The sequence below is a fragment of the Lepidochelys kempii genome, chromosome 8 (assembly GCF_965140285.1).
Source record: "Lepidochelys kempii isolate rLepKem1 chromosome 8, rLepKem1.hap1, whole genome shotgun sequence".
Classification (NCBI taxonomy): Eukaryota; Metazoa; Chordata; order Testudines; family Cheloniidae; genus Lepidochelys; species Lepidochelys kempii.
The window spans coordinates 52,530,204-52,544,836 of NC_136387.1; the positions used below are offsets into that span (position 1 = coordinate 52,530,204).

General features: G+C 44.0%; 1 protein-coding gene across 11 annotated transcripts in view; it reads left to right on the forward strand.

Annotated features, from left to right (window-relative positions):
• Positions 1 to 14,633, forward strand: part of CEP350 (centrosomal protein 350) — a 141,028-nt gene that overhangs the window by 17,020 nt on the left and 109,375 nt on the right. For 10 of the 11 annotated variants that reach the window (XM_073356555.2, XM_073356564.2, XM_073356565.2 and 7 more), the window contains exons 4-7: positions 926 to 1,040; positions 1,958 to 2,129; positions 13,420 to 14,066; positions 14,460 to 14,573. In XM_073356555.2, the coding sequence (XP_073212656.2) occupies positions 926 to 1,040; positions 1,958 to 2,129; positions 13,420 to 14,066; positions 14,460 to 14,573 (1,048 nt within the window). The remainder of the gene's footprint in view (positions 1 to 925; positions 1,041 to 1,957; positions 2,130 to 13,419; positions 14,067 to 14,459; positions 14,574 to 14,633) is intronic. The other variant, XM_073356559.2, reaches the window with a different exon arrangement.

Sequence of the window (14,633 nt, forward strand, 5' to 3'; positions counted from 1 at the left end):
TCTTGCTCCTGAAAATCTCAGTTAGGGCTAGTAAATATCAAGGTCAAGATTTTTCAAAAGTGGCTAGTGATTTTGGGTGCCTAATTTTGGCACTTTAAGGGGTAGTGCTTTTCAGAAAGTAATGAATGCCCATCCTCTGAAAATCTAGACCCCTTTACAGTGTCAAAGTTGGGCCCTCAAAGTCACTAATTACATTTGAAAATCTCCTAAATCCCTGCAGGTGTGAGCTGTAGAGTGAGATACCTCTCTGTCATTTTAAAGGAACTAACTGTCCTCTTCTTACCTACTGAGATTCAGAGATTGGGGCTGGTGAAGCAATATACATGTGTTTCATAGTTCCATATGTACTGCACCAACCATGGAATACTACCATGATGTGTGAATTTAAGCTGTATACTCAGGATGCAATGCTACATTTTGTATAAACTGGGGTACAGTGAAATAAAGATGCTAAATTTCTTTGGCAACCTTAGGGAATTTTTCTGTATGTTCATTACCTCTCTCACTTTGAATAAGGGAGTGAAGTGGTACAGTTTTATACGTGGAATCCTGTTTCATGTTCCCTCTAGAGTAGAGCATTATAGAGTACAGTGTGTTTTCGTTCTTAGTGGTTATGTTTCAATGAGGCCAAGTGTTAAGACCTTTGGCATTTTGTATAATTCTGTTGTTGACAATGACCCACTTATGGAAACAGATTTAGTCAACAGAGCTTAATTTGAATAATCTTTTTTTGTACTAATCTTCATATTCTAATGTTTCTGGTCACAAGACTATACAAGTTTATACCACCAGATTTTTAAAGCTGTTCTTGCCTGTAATTGTTTCTTACTGTGAAAGTGAGAGGAGTTCTGTACTTTTTGTTTAAGTTGTATCCTCACCATTCAAAAAATGAACCTGAATATTGTTTTGTGTCTTGAAATTCTAGTTGCGTCATATTGAGAACAAACTGGAGGTAGCGCCTACCAGCACAGTAGTATTTGATTCTGTCATGGATGCCAAGAAACCCTCTGCCAGTGCTACCAGGAAAATAAGCAGGAAAGGTGTGTATTACTTAAAAGATTAATTATATAGGGCAGGGTAAGAAGAAGTCTTTCTGAGTAGTATCATTTTCATTTTTTTAATCCTCTTTTCCCAGTTTCTTTTGTTCATGAACTTGAGAGAAAGTTGGAGCAAGGTTTCTCTTTCTTCTGAATACATTGTCCTGAAAAAAAAGAAAAAACATGCTGCCTATTTGGTGATGGTATTTGGAACTCTCTAGAAAGGTCCTTTGCTGCAACTTCTGCTTACCATAGTCTGTTACCTTGTTTCTATGGCATTCCCGCTAACAGCTACACATGCTGATGGCTGGCGCCAGCAGTAGTATTACACTGGAGTGACCATCTAAATTTTTAACATTTCTTGAACTAGTTAACTCATTGTAATAGTTTCACAACACTCCCTTTCAAGGATAAATGCCCTTATAATACTGCATTTTTAAAGTGATTGTAATCATGACATCGAGGCCATGAAAGGAGAAAAAATCATATTGTCTAATGCTACTTTTAGAATTCAAACCACTTATGAAAAAATGTGTTCCTATTTACAGTGTGTGTTTTCCTCATCCCTGTTCAGCCTCTATCGTTAGTCGTAATTTAACTCATTTGGCATTCTCATAGGATTTATATTAACATGTCAGAGCAGCAAGAAAACTTGTTGGATCTCTATTTCTCTGATTCAGTCAACTCTCTTGGGCTTAATCATTCCCAATTATGGTTTTTTAAATATTCTTTTAGAAATTTTTTATGAAGAACTAGTGCAATGTGTAGCTTGAGTGTTTATCGCTTACTCCTAGTATCTTGAAACAGATTGCTAGTGAAGAGAAGGTGAGAACTTAAGTGCTATTCTTGAGCACTAATTGAACCCAAGGAGAACTGCATTCTAAAAACCACTCAGCCCTATGAGCCTTCTCTTCCTGCAGATGGTAGGTACCTAGAGGATTCCTTGGTTTCTGCTTCAGCCTCCAGGTCCTCAAGCCAAAATAAGTCACGCAAAGAGAAGTCCTCCCGCAGTCCTCTTCGAGCTACAACTCTGGAGAGCAATGTGAAAAAGAGTACCCGTGTGGAATTTCGTGAACCCTTGGCTTCATACAGGTTAGTGCAAGAGAGAACTGACATTTACTGTGAAATACACAAACTGGAACAGAGCTGTTGCCAATGTTCTTATGAACACTTCAGGACTGGGTTTGTTTTTTTTCTGTCAACAGGTGGATAATGAACAAAACCTCTTGGTTTTTGATTGAACAAGTATAATATCTGATGTGTTGCGTAAGGGGCTTTATCATCCATTTACTGGAGGATGGACACAATGATCCAATAGGTCTCTTATGTCTTTAACTTCCGTGATAATCCCCCCAATATTTGGAATATCACTAAAGTGTTGTATTTGTTGCTGAAAATGCATTCTTGTTCTTCTCCGGCTTCTGCTAATCACCTATAGTAAAATAATGTGCTGTATTTCTGCTAATGTCTACTAAATCCAAGCATTTCATTCTTGGTATTGAGGCAAAACATTTGTTTTTAAAGATCAGGGAGCTATCTTAACTGGGATTTTTAAAGGGGTTTAATGGACTTCAGTTCCTAACCCACTTAAACTGTTCTGAAAATTCCAGCCCTAATGATTACTAGTCAGCTCTTGTCATCAGGTTTGAAAATACCTTATTGTATGCTTCCTATCTCCCAGAAGCTAATTCATGGGAATTTGTTGGTATTTTCTTCCTACATAAATGAAAACGTGATTAAGAAGTAATTTAATTTTGTCCACACTATTAATTGGTGCTTTAAAATGACAATGAAATAACTAGATTTTTTTTTACTACCTGTTTTTAGAATCTACCTTTAAAAGATTTAAACCAAAATTTCTACTATTTTTCTATGACAACTTGTTTAAAAGGCTGCCCTTAATAGAGCTGCCACTCTTTACCAGTAGTTTAATTTTCTGTACAGTGTACAGAATAAGCCAGCTGTTGCTGTTGCAAAGCCAGCAGATTTGCAAATTGCTGTTGCAAAGCCAGCAGATTTCAGAGTAGCAGCTGTTTTAGTCTGTATCCACAAAAAAGAACAGGAGTACTTGTGGCACCTTAGAGACTGTAAAGGGGCTAGCTGTGGGCTCAACCCTCTCCAGGGCGGCAGGGAGCCACACCGGCTCACTACACACAGCTGAGGATTGGGGAATTACTTCGGCCACAGAAGTCTTCCCTTGCGGCTCTTGTGGAGGCAGAAAATAAGTACAGTTATGCCGGGGCCCTAGGTCAGGGCCGGGCAATAATGACTCAGGCCCTCAGGCAGGGCTGCGCAATAATACTATAGCAGTAGCAATATAAACAGTAGTAAGCCCTGGCCCCAGGTTAGGGCGGGGCAGTAATGAGTCAGGAGCTCAGGCAGGGCTGAGCGTAACAGTAGGCCCAAGCCTCAAAATGGTTTGGGAGAGGGGGAGACTGCCATCCATGAGTTGGGTGGCAGGGGGAACGCAGGCCCTCCCACTCCACTGCATCCCAGCCTGGGGCCCTAGCAGCGGTAGAAGATCCACTGCTGTGTCAGTGGGGATCCTGGCCGCAACACACTGACATGGGCTCTGGCAGTGCTACAGCCAGACTAGGGTCGGCTGTCCCTGGGCTACTTCCTGACTCCCCCTCTGGTGGTACCTGAGTCACGGTGGAGTCCTCCGGGGGTCCAGCATCATGGGTTCCTTGGGGTACCGGGCGAGTGGGAGGCCCGGCAACTCCTCTGGGTAGCGAGCACAGAGCAGGTCCGGCAACTCCTCCGGGTAGTGGGCACAGGGCAGGTCGGCCCAGTACTGGCATGCACCTTGGGCCACAGGGGCTTCCCAGTCGCGGGCTAGGCTGGAGGTGCCTGGCCTCCCCAGAGACTGGCCCTCTAGTGAGCTCTGAGGGCAAGCCTTTATACTTCTGGGTCCCTGCCTGACCCTCTGAGGGGTGGGCTCAGAGTGCCCTAGCTCCGCCCACCCCCGTCTCTGGATGGACTTGTCCCTCTCCGGGGCGGCAGGGAACCACACCGCCTCACTACAGAGACTAACATTTATTTGAGCATAAGCTTTCATGGGCTAACCCAACCCCGCCGCCCCCTTCCCCCCCCCCCCCCAAAAAAAAAAAAAAGAAAAGGGCAGCAGAGGAAGTACAAAGCATTATTACAAGTAATAGGGAAATAGTAGCTATTTCTTAACTTCTTGGCAGTGGCAATAGATTTTTAAAACAACTTTTCCTAGTTTTGATTCATCTTAAAATCTTTTTTCTAATGTATATTATTGGTGATGTAGAAAGAATGTTTTCTATCTTGATACATTTTTTTCTTTGCTTTTTTGAGGACTTTGATTGTGGACCAGCCTCTTTATTATTATTATAACCAACAGAACATGAGATTTCATCTATTTTTGAATATCATAAGTAATGATAAAGTTTTTCTTGGCTGTTGAGTCATGTATTCGTGTAATTTAAGTTTTTTTAATTTCCTTGACATTTTACTTGTGGAATTTTTGCACCCTGTTAGGTCAACAAACAACCTGGTAAACTATTGTATAAACTTGGAGTCTTTAAAGAAACGCCTTGAAAATTGCATAGGAGAGTATTGAACAGCAAGGGATCACTGACCCTATTGTAGGGAACACTCTGTCTTTCGGTCTGTCTCTCTCACATGCACACATGCAGAGAACCTTGCTGACTTTAAGAAAATATTGGTTGGGGGCAGTTGGAAGGCGTGTGGTGGGGAGAAATACTTAATGATTACAATGTACCCAGAAACCTAAAACAAGCTTGTCACTGCAGAATTAGTTTGGTTAGTACTTAAGATTTCTGAGGTTTGTAGCATTTCACCATAAGTCCTTCATTACTTCTTTTCTCAATTTGTGGCAAACCTTGGCCCTAGTCATAATGAATGACTTGTTTAAATTGATGATGTGTAGGATTTTTAAAAGTGCTCAACCGCTGCCTAACTCAGATCCCACTGAAGTCAATGGTAAAACTTCAATTGACTTCGGTAAGAGTTGAATTAGGCCACCACTAGCTGTTTTATAAAAGTCCGACCTTTTATCTCTTTATTTATAATGGGCCCAGCACCATTGTTATCTCAATGTCAGTAGAAATTAAATGTAAGCAAACATAGAATTCTATCTTGCCTGCAGGCTCCTTATTCCAACTGTGGATTTTCCTCCTTGGCTACATAGGAGGCAGAGTTGGACCTGTCAGGCTGGGGGCTCTTTTGCTGTTTAAACTGCTCCTGTTGTTAGTTTTCCATCTGGAATAATTATTTCCTTGACATCAGTCACTTGTTGTAAAAGCAGCGTATCAAATTATTTGACTTCAAATACAGGGGGAAAAACAGGAGTAGATGAACTCTTATCAACCTAATATCATTTCTCATTCAAATATACTTAGCTATAAAGAAATCTAAAGTACAGGAAATGAAAAAGACTATTTTTTTGCATTGTGAAGATTGTAAGATCAAGTACTCAAGTCAGGGCATTCAAATTGTTGTGCTTGTGCTGATTATGTTAATTCTGTCCTATTGCATGTCCTGTATAGTTTTATGGTATACATTACTAAGAATGTGGCACCTGAAGGTCTGTATTTAACATGGAAAAGAGAAATAGAAAATGCTGAGTGTGTGCAGTGTCATGCACATGGCTTCAAAAAGCTTCCTTGAACATATACGTGCCCAAGGATTAAGCCTACTAGCCTAGATGAAAAATATCTACAGTGTCACCTCAGTAGTCCTGCCATGCATTGGCACATATTCAACCCCTCTTGAATAAACCTTAAATAAATAAATTCTGCCCTCATAGCACACATACATCCTAGAATACTCAAGGAGCTGACTGAGCCATCAGCAAATCTTCAAAAAGTCATAGAAGCCAGGAGAGATTTTAGAGGACTGGAAAGGGGCAAATATAGTGCCAATCTATAAAAAGGAGAACAAGGACAACCCAGGGAATTACAGGCCAGTCTGCTTAATTTCTGATAATGGAGCAAATAATCAATCAATTTGCAAACACCTAGAAGATAATAAAGTGATAAGTAACAGTCATCATGAATTTGTCAAGAAAAAATGGTGTCAAACCAACCTAATAGCTTTCTTTAACAGGGTAACAAGCCTTGTAGATGGGGGGAAGCGGTAGATGTGATGTATCTTGACTTTAGCAAGACTTCTGATACTGTCTTGTATGACCTTCTCATAAACAAACTAGGGAAATACAACCTAGATAAAGGGTGCATAATTGATTGGAAAACTGTTTCCAGAGAGTAGTTACCAGTGGTTCACAATTAAGCTGAATTAAGGGCATATCAAGTGGGGTCCCATAGGGATTGGTCCTGGGTCTGGTTCTGTTCAATATCTTCATTAATGATTTAGATAATGGCATAGAGAGTACACTAAGGGTATGTCTACACTACGAAATTAGGTCGAATTTATAGAAGTTGGTTTTTTAGAAATCGTTTTTATATAGTCTGTGTGTGTCCCCACACAAAATGCTCTAAGTGCATTAAGTGCATTAGCTCGGCAGAGTGCTTCCACAGTACCGAGACTAGCATTGACTTCTGGAGCGTTGCACTGTGGGTAGCTATCCCACAGTTCCCGCAGTCTCCCCCGCCCATTGGAATTCTGGGTTGAGATTCCAATGCCTAATGGGGCAAAAACATTGTCGCGGGTGGTGCTGGGTACATGTCGTCAGGCCCTCCCTCCCTCCGTGAAAGCAACGGCAGACAATCGTTTTGTGCCCTTTTTCCTGAGTTACCTGTGCAGACGCCATACCACAGCAAGCATGGAGCCCGCTCAGCTCACTGTCACTGTATGTTTCCTGGGCGCTGGCAGACGCAGTGCTGCATTGCTACACGGCAGCAGCTCATTGCCTTGTGGCAGCAGACAGTGCAATAGGCCTGATAACCATCGTCATCATGTACTAAGTGCTTTTGGCCGCCTCGGAGAGGTCAGTTAGGAGCGCCTGGGCAGACATGGGCGCAGGGACATAAATAGGAGTGACTCGACCAGGTCATTCTTTTGAGTCCTGCTGGCAGTCGTATTGCACCGTCTTCTGGCGAGCAACCAGAAGATGAGGATGGCTAGTAGTCCTACTGTTCTGTCTGCTGCCAGCCTAAGATGTAAAAGATAGATGGAGTGGATCAAAACAAGAAATAGACCAGATCTGTTTTGTATTCATTTGCTCTCCCCTCCCTCCCTCCGTGAAATCAATGGCCGACAATCATTTTGGTGAGGTCTGTCAGGGGCACCTTGAAAAGTTTAATGGAGATTCAGTCCTGCCTGGAATACTGGGGGGAGGGATAGCTCAGTGGGTTGAGCATTGACCTGCTAAACCCAGGGTTTTGAATTCAATCCTTGAGGGGGCCATTCTGTGTGACAGTTGTTTTTGTTTCTCCTTGAGGTAAAACCACCCCCTTTGTTGATTTTAATTTCCTGTAAGCCAATCCTGTAAGCCATGTCGTCAGTCGCCCCTCCCTCTGTCAGAGCAACGGCAGACAATCGTTCCGCACAGACGCCATACCACGGCAAGCATGGAGCCCGCTCAGATCACTTTGGCAATTATGAGCACATTAAACCCCACGCGCATTATCCAGCAGTATATGCAGCACCAGAACCTGGCAAAGCAAAACCGGGCGAGTAGTCAACGTCAGCGCGGTGACGAGAGTGATGAGGACATGGACACAGACTTCTCTCAAAGCATGGGCCCTGGCAATGTGGGCATCATGGTGCTAATGGGGCACGTTCATGCGGTGGAACGCCGATTCTGGGCCCGGGAAACAAGCACAGGCTGGTGGGACTGCATAGTGTTACAGGTCTGGGACGATTCCCAGTGGCTGCGAAACTTTCGCATGCGTAAGGGTACTTTCATGGAACTTTGTAACTTGCTTTCCCCTGCCCTGAAGCTCCAGAATATGAGAAGATGAGAGCAGCCCTCAGTTGAGAAGCGAATGGCAATAGCCCTGTGGAAGCTTGCAACGCCAGACAGCTACCGGTCAATTGGGAATCAATTTGGAGTGGACAGATCTGCTGTGGGGGCTGCTGTGATGCAAGTAGCTAACGCAATCAAAGATCTGCTGATATCAAGGGTAGTGAGTCTGGGAAATGTGCAGGTCAGAGTGGATGGCTTTGCTGCAATGGGATTCCCTTACTGTGGTGGGGCCATAGACGGAACCCATATCTTTATCTTGGCACCAGAGCACCAAGCCAGCGAGTACATAAATCGCAAGGGATACTTTTCAACAGTGCTGCAAGCACTGGTGGATCACAAGGGACGTTTCACCAACCTTGTGAGATCGCTGGGAAAGGTACATGACGCTCACATCTTCAGGAACTCTGGTCTATTTCAAAAGACACAGGAAGGGACTTTCTTCCCAGACCAGAATATTACTGTTGGGGATGTTGAAATGCCTATAGTTGTCCTTGGGAACCCAGCCTACCCCTTAATGCCATGGCTCATGAAGCTGTACACAGGCAGCCTGGACAGTCATAAGGAGCAGTTTAACTATAGGCTGAGCAAGTGCAGAATGGTGGAGTGCATTTGGCTGTTCAAAAGTGCACTGGCGCAGTTTACTGACTAGGTTAGATCTCAGTGTAACCAATATTCCAATTGTAATTGCTGCTTGCTGTGCGCTCCACAATATCTGTGAGAGTAAGGGAGATGTTTATGGCGGGGTGGGAGGTCGAGGCAAATCGCCTGGCGACCAGTTTCGCATAGCCAGACATCAGTGCTATTAGAAGAGCACAGCAGGGCGGGCTGCGCATCAGAGAAGCTTTGAAAACCAGTTTCATGACTGGCCAGGCTACAGTGTGAAAGTTCTGTTCGTTTCTCCTTGATGAAACCCCCCGCCTTGGTTCACTCTACTTCCCTGTAAGCTAACCACCCTCCCCTCCCCCCTTCGATCACCGCTTGCAGAGGCAATAAAGTCATTGTTGCTTCACATTCATACATTTTTTATTAATTCATCACACAAATAGGGGGATAACTGCCAAGGTAGCCTGGGAGGGGTGCGGGAGGAGGGAAGGACAAAGCCACACTGCACTTTAAAACTTAAAAAAATTTAAAACTTATTGAATGCCAGCCTTCTGTTGCTTGGGCAATCCTCTGGGGTGGAGTGGCTGGGTGGCTGGAGGGCCCCCCCACCGCGTTCTCGGGCGTTTGGGTGAGGAGGCTATGGAACTTGGGGAGGAGGCGGTTGGTTACACAGGGGCTGTAGCGGCGTTCTGTGCTCCAGCTGCCTTTCCTGCAGCTCAGCCATATGCTGGAGCATATTAGTTTGATCCTCCAGCAGCCTCAGCATTGAACATTGAATCCTGCCTCCTGTCATCACTCTTCCGCCACCTATCCTCTTAAGCCTGCCACCTCTCCTCGCGTTCATGTTGTGCTTTCCTGCACTCTGACATTGTCTGCCTCCACGCATTCGTCTGTGCTCTGTCAGTGTGGGAGCATAGCATGAGGTCAGAGAAGATTTCATCGTGACTGCGTTTTTTTCGCCTTCTAATCTTTGCTGTCCTCTGGGAAGGAGAAGTTCCTGTGGTCCTTGAAACACATGCCACTGGTGGACAAAAAAAAGGGACAGTGGTATTTAAAAAGACACATTTTATTAGAACAATGGGTACACTCTTTCACAGTAAACCTTGCTGTTAACATTACATACATAGCACATGTGCTTTCGTTACAAGGTCACATTTTGCCTCCCCTCACCACATGGTTAACCCCTCCCCCCTGCTCCCACTGCGTGGCTAACAGCAGGGAACATTTCTGTTCAGCAACAGGCAAACAGCCCAGAAGGAACAGGTATCTCTGAATGTCCCCTTAAGAGACAGCACCCTATTTCAACCAGGTGACCATGAATAATATCACTCTCCTGAGGATAACACAGAGAGAGAAAGAACTGATGATGTTTGAACGCCAGGAAACATATGCTGCAATGCTTTGTTCTGCAATGATTCCCGACTACGTGCTACTGGCCTGGCATGGTAAAGTGTCCTACCATGGTGGATGGAAAAAGGCTGCCCTCCCCAGAAACCTTTTGCAAAGGCTTTGGGAGTACATCCAGGAGAGCTTTATGGAGATGTCCCTGGAGGATTTCCACTGCATCCCCAGACACGTTAACAGACTTTTCCAGTAGCTGCACTGGCCGCAATTGCCAGGGCAAATTAATCATTAAACACGCTTGCTTTTAAACCATGTATACTGTTTAAAAAGGTACCCTCACCAGAGGTCCCTTCTCCACCTCGCAGGTCCAGGAGGCAGCCTTGGGTGGGTTTGGGGGGTACTGGCTCCAGGTCCAGGGTAAGAAACAGTTCCTGGCTGTCGGGAAAACTGGTTTCTCCGCTTGCTTGCTGTGAGCTGTCTTCAACCTCCTCCTCCTCATCTTCCTCATCCCCAAAACCTGCTTCTGTGTTTCCTCCTACTCCATTGATGGAGTCAAAGCACATGGTTGGGGTAGTGGTGGCTGATCCCCCTAAAATGGTATGCAGCTCATCATAGAAGCGGCATGTTTGGGGCTCTGACCCGGAGCGGCCGTTTGCCTCTCTGGTTTTCTGGTAGGCTTGCCTGAGCTCTTTAAGTTTCATGCGGCACTGCTTTGGGTTCCTGTTATGGCCTCTGCCCTTCATGCCCTGAAGATTTTTACAAATGTTTTGGGATTTCGAAAACTGGAACGGAGTTCTGATAGCATGGATTCCTCTCCCCATATAGCGATCAGATCCTGTACCTCCCATTCAGTCCATGCTGGAGCTCTTTTGCGATTCTGGGACTCCATCATGGTCACCTCTGCTGATGAGCTCTGCATGGTCACCTCTGCACGTGCCTGCAGCTTGCCACGCTGGCCAAACAGGAAATGCGATTCAAAAGTTTGTGGGCCTTTTCCTGTCTACCTGGCCAGTGCATCGGAGTTGAGAGTGCTGTCCAGAGCGGTCACAATGGAGCACTCTGGGGTAGCTCCTGGAGGCCAATACCGTCGAATTGTGTCCACGCTACCCCAAATTTGACCCAGCAAGGCCGATTTCAGCGCTAATCCCCTTGTCGGGGGTGGAGTAAGGAAATCAATTTCAAGAGCACTTTAAGTTTAAAAAAAAAAAAGGGGGGGGGGCTTCGTTGTGTGGACGCATGCAGGGTTAAATCGATTTAAGGCTGCTAAATTCGACCTCAACTCCTAGTGTAGACCAGACCTTATAAAGTTTGCAGATGATACTAAGCTGGAATGGGGTTGCAAGTGCTTTGGAGGATAGGATTAAATTTCAAAATGATCTGGACAAGCTGGAAAAATGGTCTGAAGTAAATTGGATGAAAATCAATAAGGACAAGTGCAAAGTACTCCACTTAGGAAGGAACAATCATTTGCACACATACAAAATGGGAAATGACTGCCTAGGAAGGAGTACTGTGGAAAGGGATCTGGGGTCATAGTGGATCACAAGCTGAATATGCGTCAACAGTGTAACACTTGCAAAAAAAGCAAATGTCATTCTGGGAGGTATTAGCAGGAGTGTTGTAAGCAAGACACGGGAAGTAATTCTTCCGCTCTACTCCATGCTGATTAGGTCTCAACTGGAATATTGTGTCCAGTTCTGAGCGCCATGTTTCAGGAAATTGGAGGAAGTCCAGAGGAGAGCAACAATGTGATTTAAAGGTCTAGAAAACATGATGTATGAGGGAAGACTGAAAAAGTTGGGTTTGTTTAGTCTGGGGTAAAGGCGACATGACAACATTTTTCAAACACATAAAAGGTTGTTACAAGGAGGAAGGAGAAAAATTGTTTTTGTTAATCTCTGAGGATAGGAGAAGAAGCAACGTGCTTAAATTGCGGTAAGGGAGGGGTAGGTTGCATATTCGGAAACTGTCCTGGTAGTTAAGCACTGGAACAAACTGCCAAGGGAGATTGTGGAATCTCCATCACTGAAGGTTTTTAAGAGCACATTAGACAAGCACCTGTCGGGGATGGTCTAGATAATACTTGGCCCTGCTTTGAGTGCAGGGGACTGGACTAAAAGACCTCTCAAGGTCCCTTCCAGTTCTGTTATTCTATAGTTTGAATCATTTCTACCCCATCTCTTTCCAGGCTGTCTGCTCTCAGCATGCTGCCCAAAGAGATGGCATTTACCTTCCTGGGTGCAGAGGAGGCCCTCAGCCTTGCAGAACCCTTTTATCACTTGAGTCCTCTCTGTACCTGGATTCCATCTCCCTTTCTTTTAAGGCATGAGAAGCTGTGGTCCACTCTACTTCTCACTCTTCCACCCTCCTATAAAAATGTAGCAGCTCCAGCTGTTCTAATTCCTTCTTTCTGTAAAATGTGCTGTAGTGCTTGGGCCACTCTGTTCCCAGTCTCCCTCCTTCTCTTCCAGGAAAGGTGCTGAAAACTGCTTTGCCTACTCAGTTCACTTGTTTGGCCAAAACCTATACATGCCCTGAATCGGTAGGTGTTACAATCCCCGATTCTGCACATTTGCATTAAAACACTTAATATAAGAAATTTTGTCAGTCAGTTTCCAAAACAGCCTTATCTTTTGGAATTTTCTTACTTCTGATTGCTTGATACTGCAAACTGTTAACATTCGATTAACAGTTGTTGGGTTTTTAAAAAGAGAGAGAACTGATGGGAAGGAAGATATTGGGAGGTAATTAGCTTGCTGAGCTGATGACCTCTATTAATGAACCTTGTTAAGTTCACTGCTCTACCCCCAATTCAGTCTAAGTTCCTTTCTCATCAGTTTGTCTATGCTGTGCACACATGTCAGATTCAAGTTCCTTTCTCTGCAACTTAGAAGCTCCATTGTCTACTATATACATTTTCTGAAATAAGTAGTGCTAACTTAAGGAAGTGTGCACGCATTTTTTCACTCTTGCCAAACTTAAGCACTGAAAGGATTTTGCTCAAACTTTCCGGGGGGTGGAGGGGAATCACCTTCAAGGCAGAAACTAAGTATAGAAAATTTCAGCTGAAATGGGGAAACATTTGAAAAGTAGTGAGCATATAAAAACAGGGACATAATTTAAACTTTTGCAACCTTCGTTATATTAGGTAACATTAAGTGCCCATTGTAATAAACAAAGTAACTGTTTCCATGAGTCATCTAATAGGTAATGTTGAATGGCACCTAGAAATCCATACTTTTCAGAGGTTTTCTGGTGTGTGTAAAAGCTAGTTTATCTCAGCAAATGTTGAAATCATTGTTATGCCCACCACTATAGTTTAGGCAGCATAAATGATGGTCACAAATGTTAAAATTGGTAGATTTTTACACCCTGAATAGCATTCTCTCTGATTTAAGAATCTCACAGGCATTCACAATGTATACTTCATGTAGGTGATAATGACTACAGAGTTATTTCAAACCTAGTTTGTGTTGTTTTTACTGTTGTGTTTCTAATGCTGACTTTCTTTTATGGTAGGGAGACTTATGGTGCACCGTCTTATCAAAGTGCTAGTCCATTGGAGACGAAATGTTTGCTGTCTGGTTTAGACCATAATGAAGCACAGGATAAGACTGAAGGAATGAGCTGTATGATACATGACAGGAGTGAAAGTGACTTACATAACAGAAATTTTGAAAGCCCACGTTCTTCTGCTGCAGATGACACAGTTGTTAGGTATTTGAATGACCGACCAGCAATTGATGCTTTGCAGAACATTGAGTCTCTTTTTAAAGCTGTAACCCCTACAAGATCAGAGGAGGAAAAGACTAATGGGTCCAGAAGAGATGAGAGCAGCACTAAAACTGCTTTTAGTAGCACAGCCCAGGATGCTGAACTGAAAGGGATAAGGCTGGCAGAATCTTCTCTTTCCTCCACTAGTACTTCCAGTGCCCACAGGCTGGAAATCTTAAAACGGAGGCAGCATGATGCTAAATTGCATGATGCTAAATTGGAGAAGCTGAAAGAGCGGATTAGGAAGCAATGGGAGCATTCGGAAGAATTAGGCAGCAAGGGACAACTTCTGGGATATGCCGAGCAGCCTGTAGTGGTAACAAATGTGGAGAATGCAGTGACGCCGAAAGTCAGAAAAGTGGCAGTTGCACCCCCTGCTCCGACATATAAAGGTATGTAGACTCTCTATCTTGTGTTGTTTACATGTGGCACCCCGGCTTGAAGCAGAGACCGGGCAGCAGCCCAGCTCAGGAACCAGGAGTTGGCTTTCTTGTCAATTTGGAGCCGTGAAACTGACAAGAATGACAGCCAAAATCCAATGAAAGAAACACAATGTCTACGTAGATCTAACTACACTGACATAAGCTCTATAACTCCCATTGAGGTGGTTTTATTATGTTGGCATAGCAGGGGAGTTACATCAGCGGGAGGAGCATTTCAGTGTGTACACCTCCACTGTTTTGTCAGCAAAACTCTGTAGTGTAGACATAGCCTAATAGCACAGTTTTTTTCTCAAGGTTTTTAAAGTGTTCTGCAAGATCTAGATAAAACTTTGTTTATCGTAGGTTTCAATCCTGCTGAGACAAAGATTCGCACTCCTGATGGAAAGGTGTGGCATGAAGAGGAATTTCATAACATCAGTAGGGAGTTGTATCGCGATATAGCACTCCAATTAACAGGTGAGAAGCAGATCTAAGCTTATTAATACACACAGGTTTCTCTGAGAAGCAGCTAGGGTT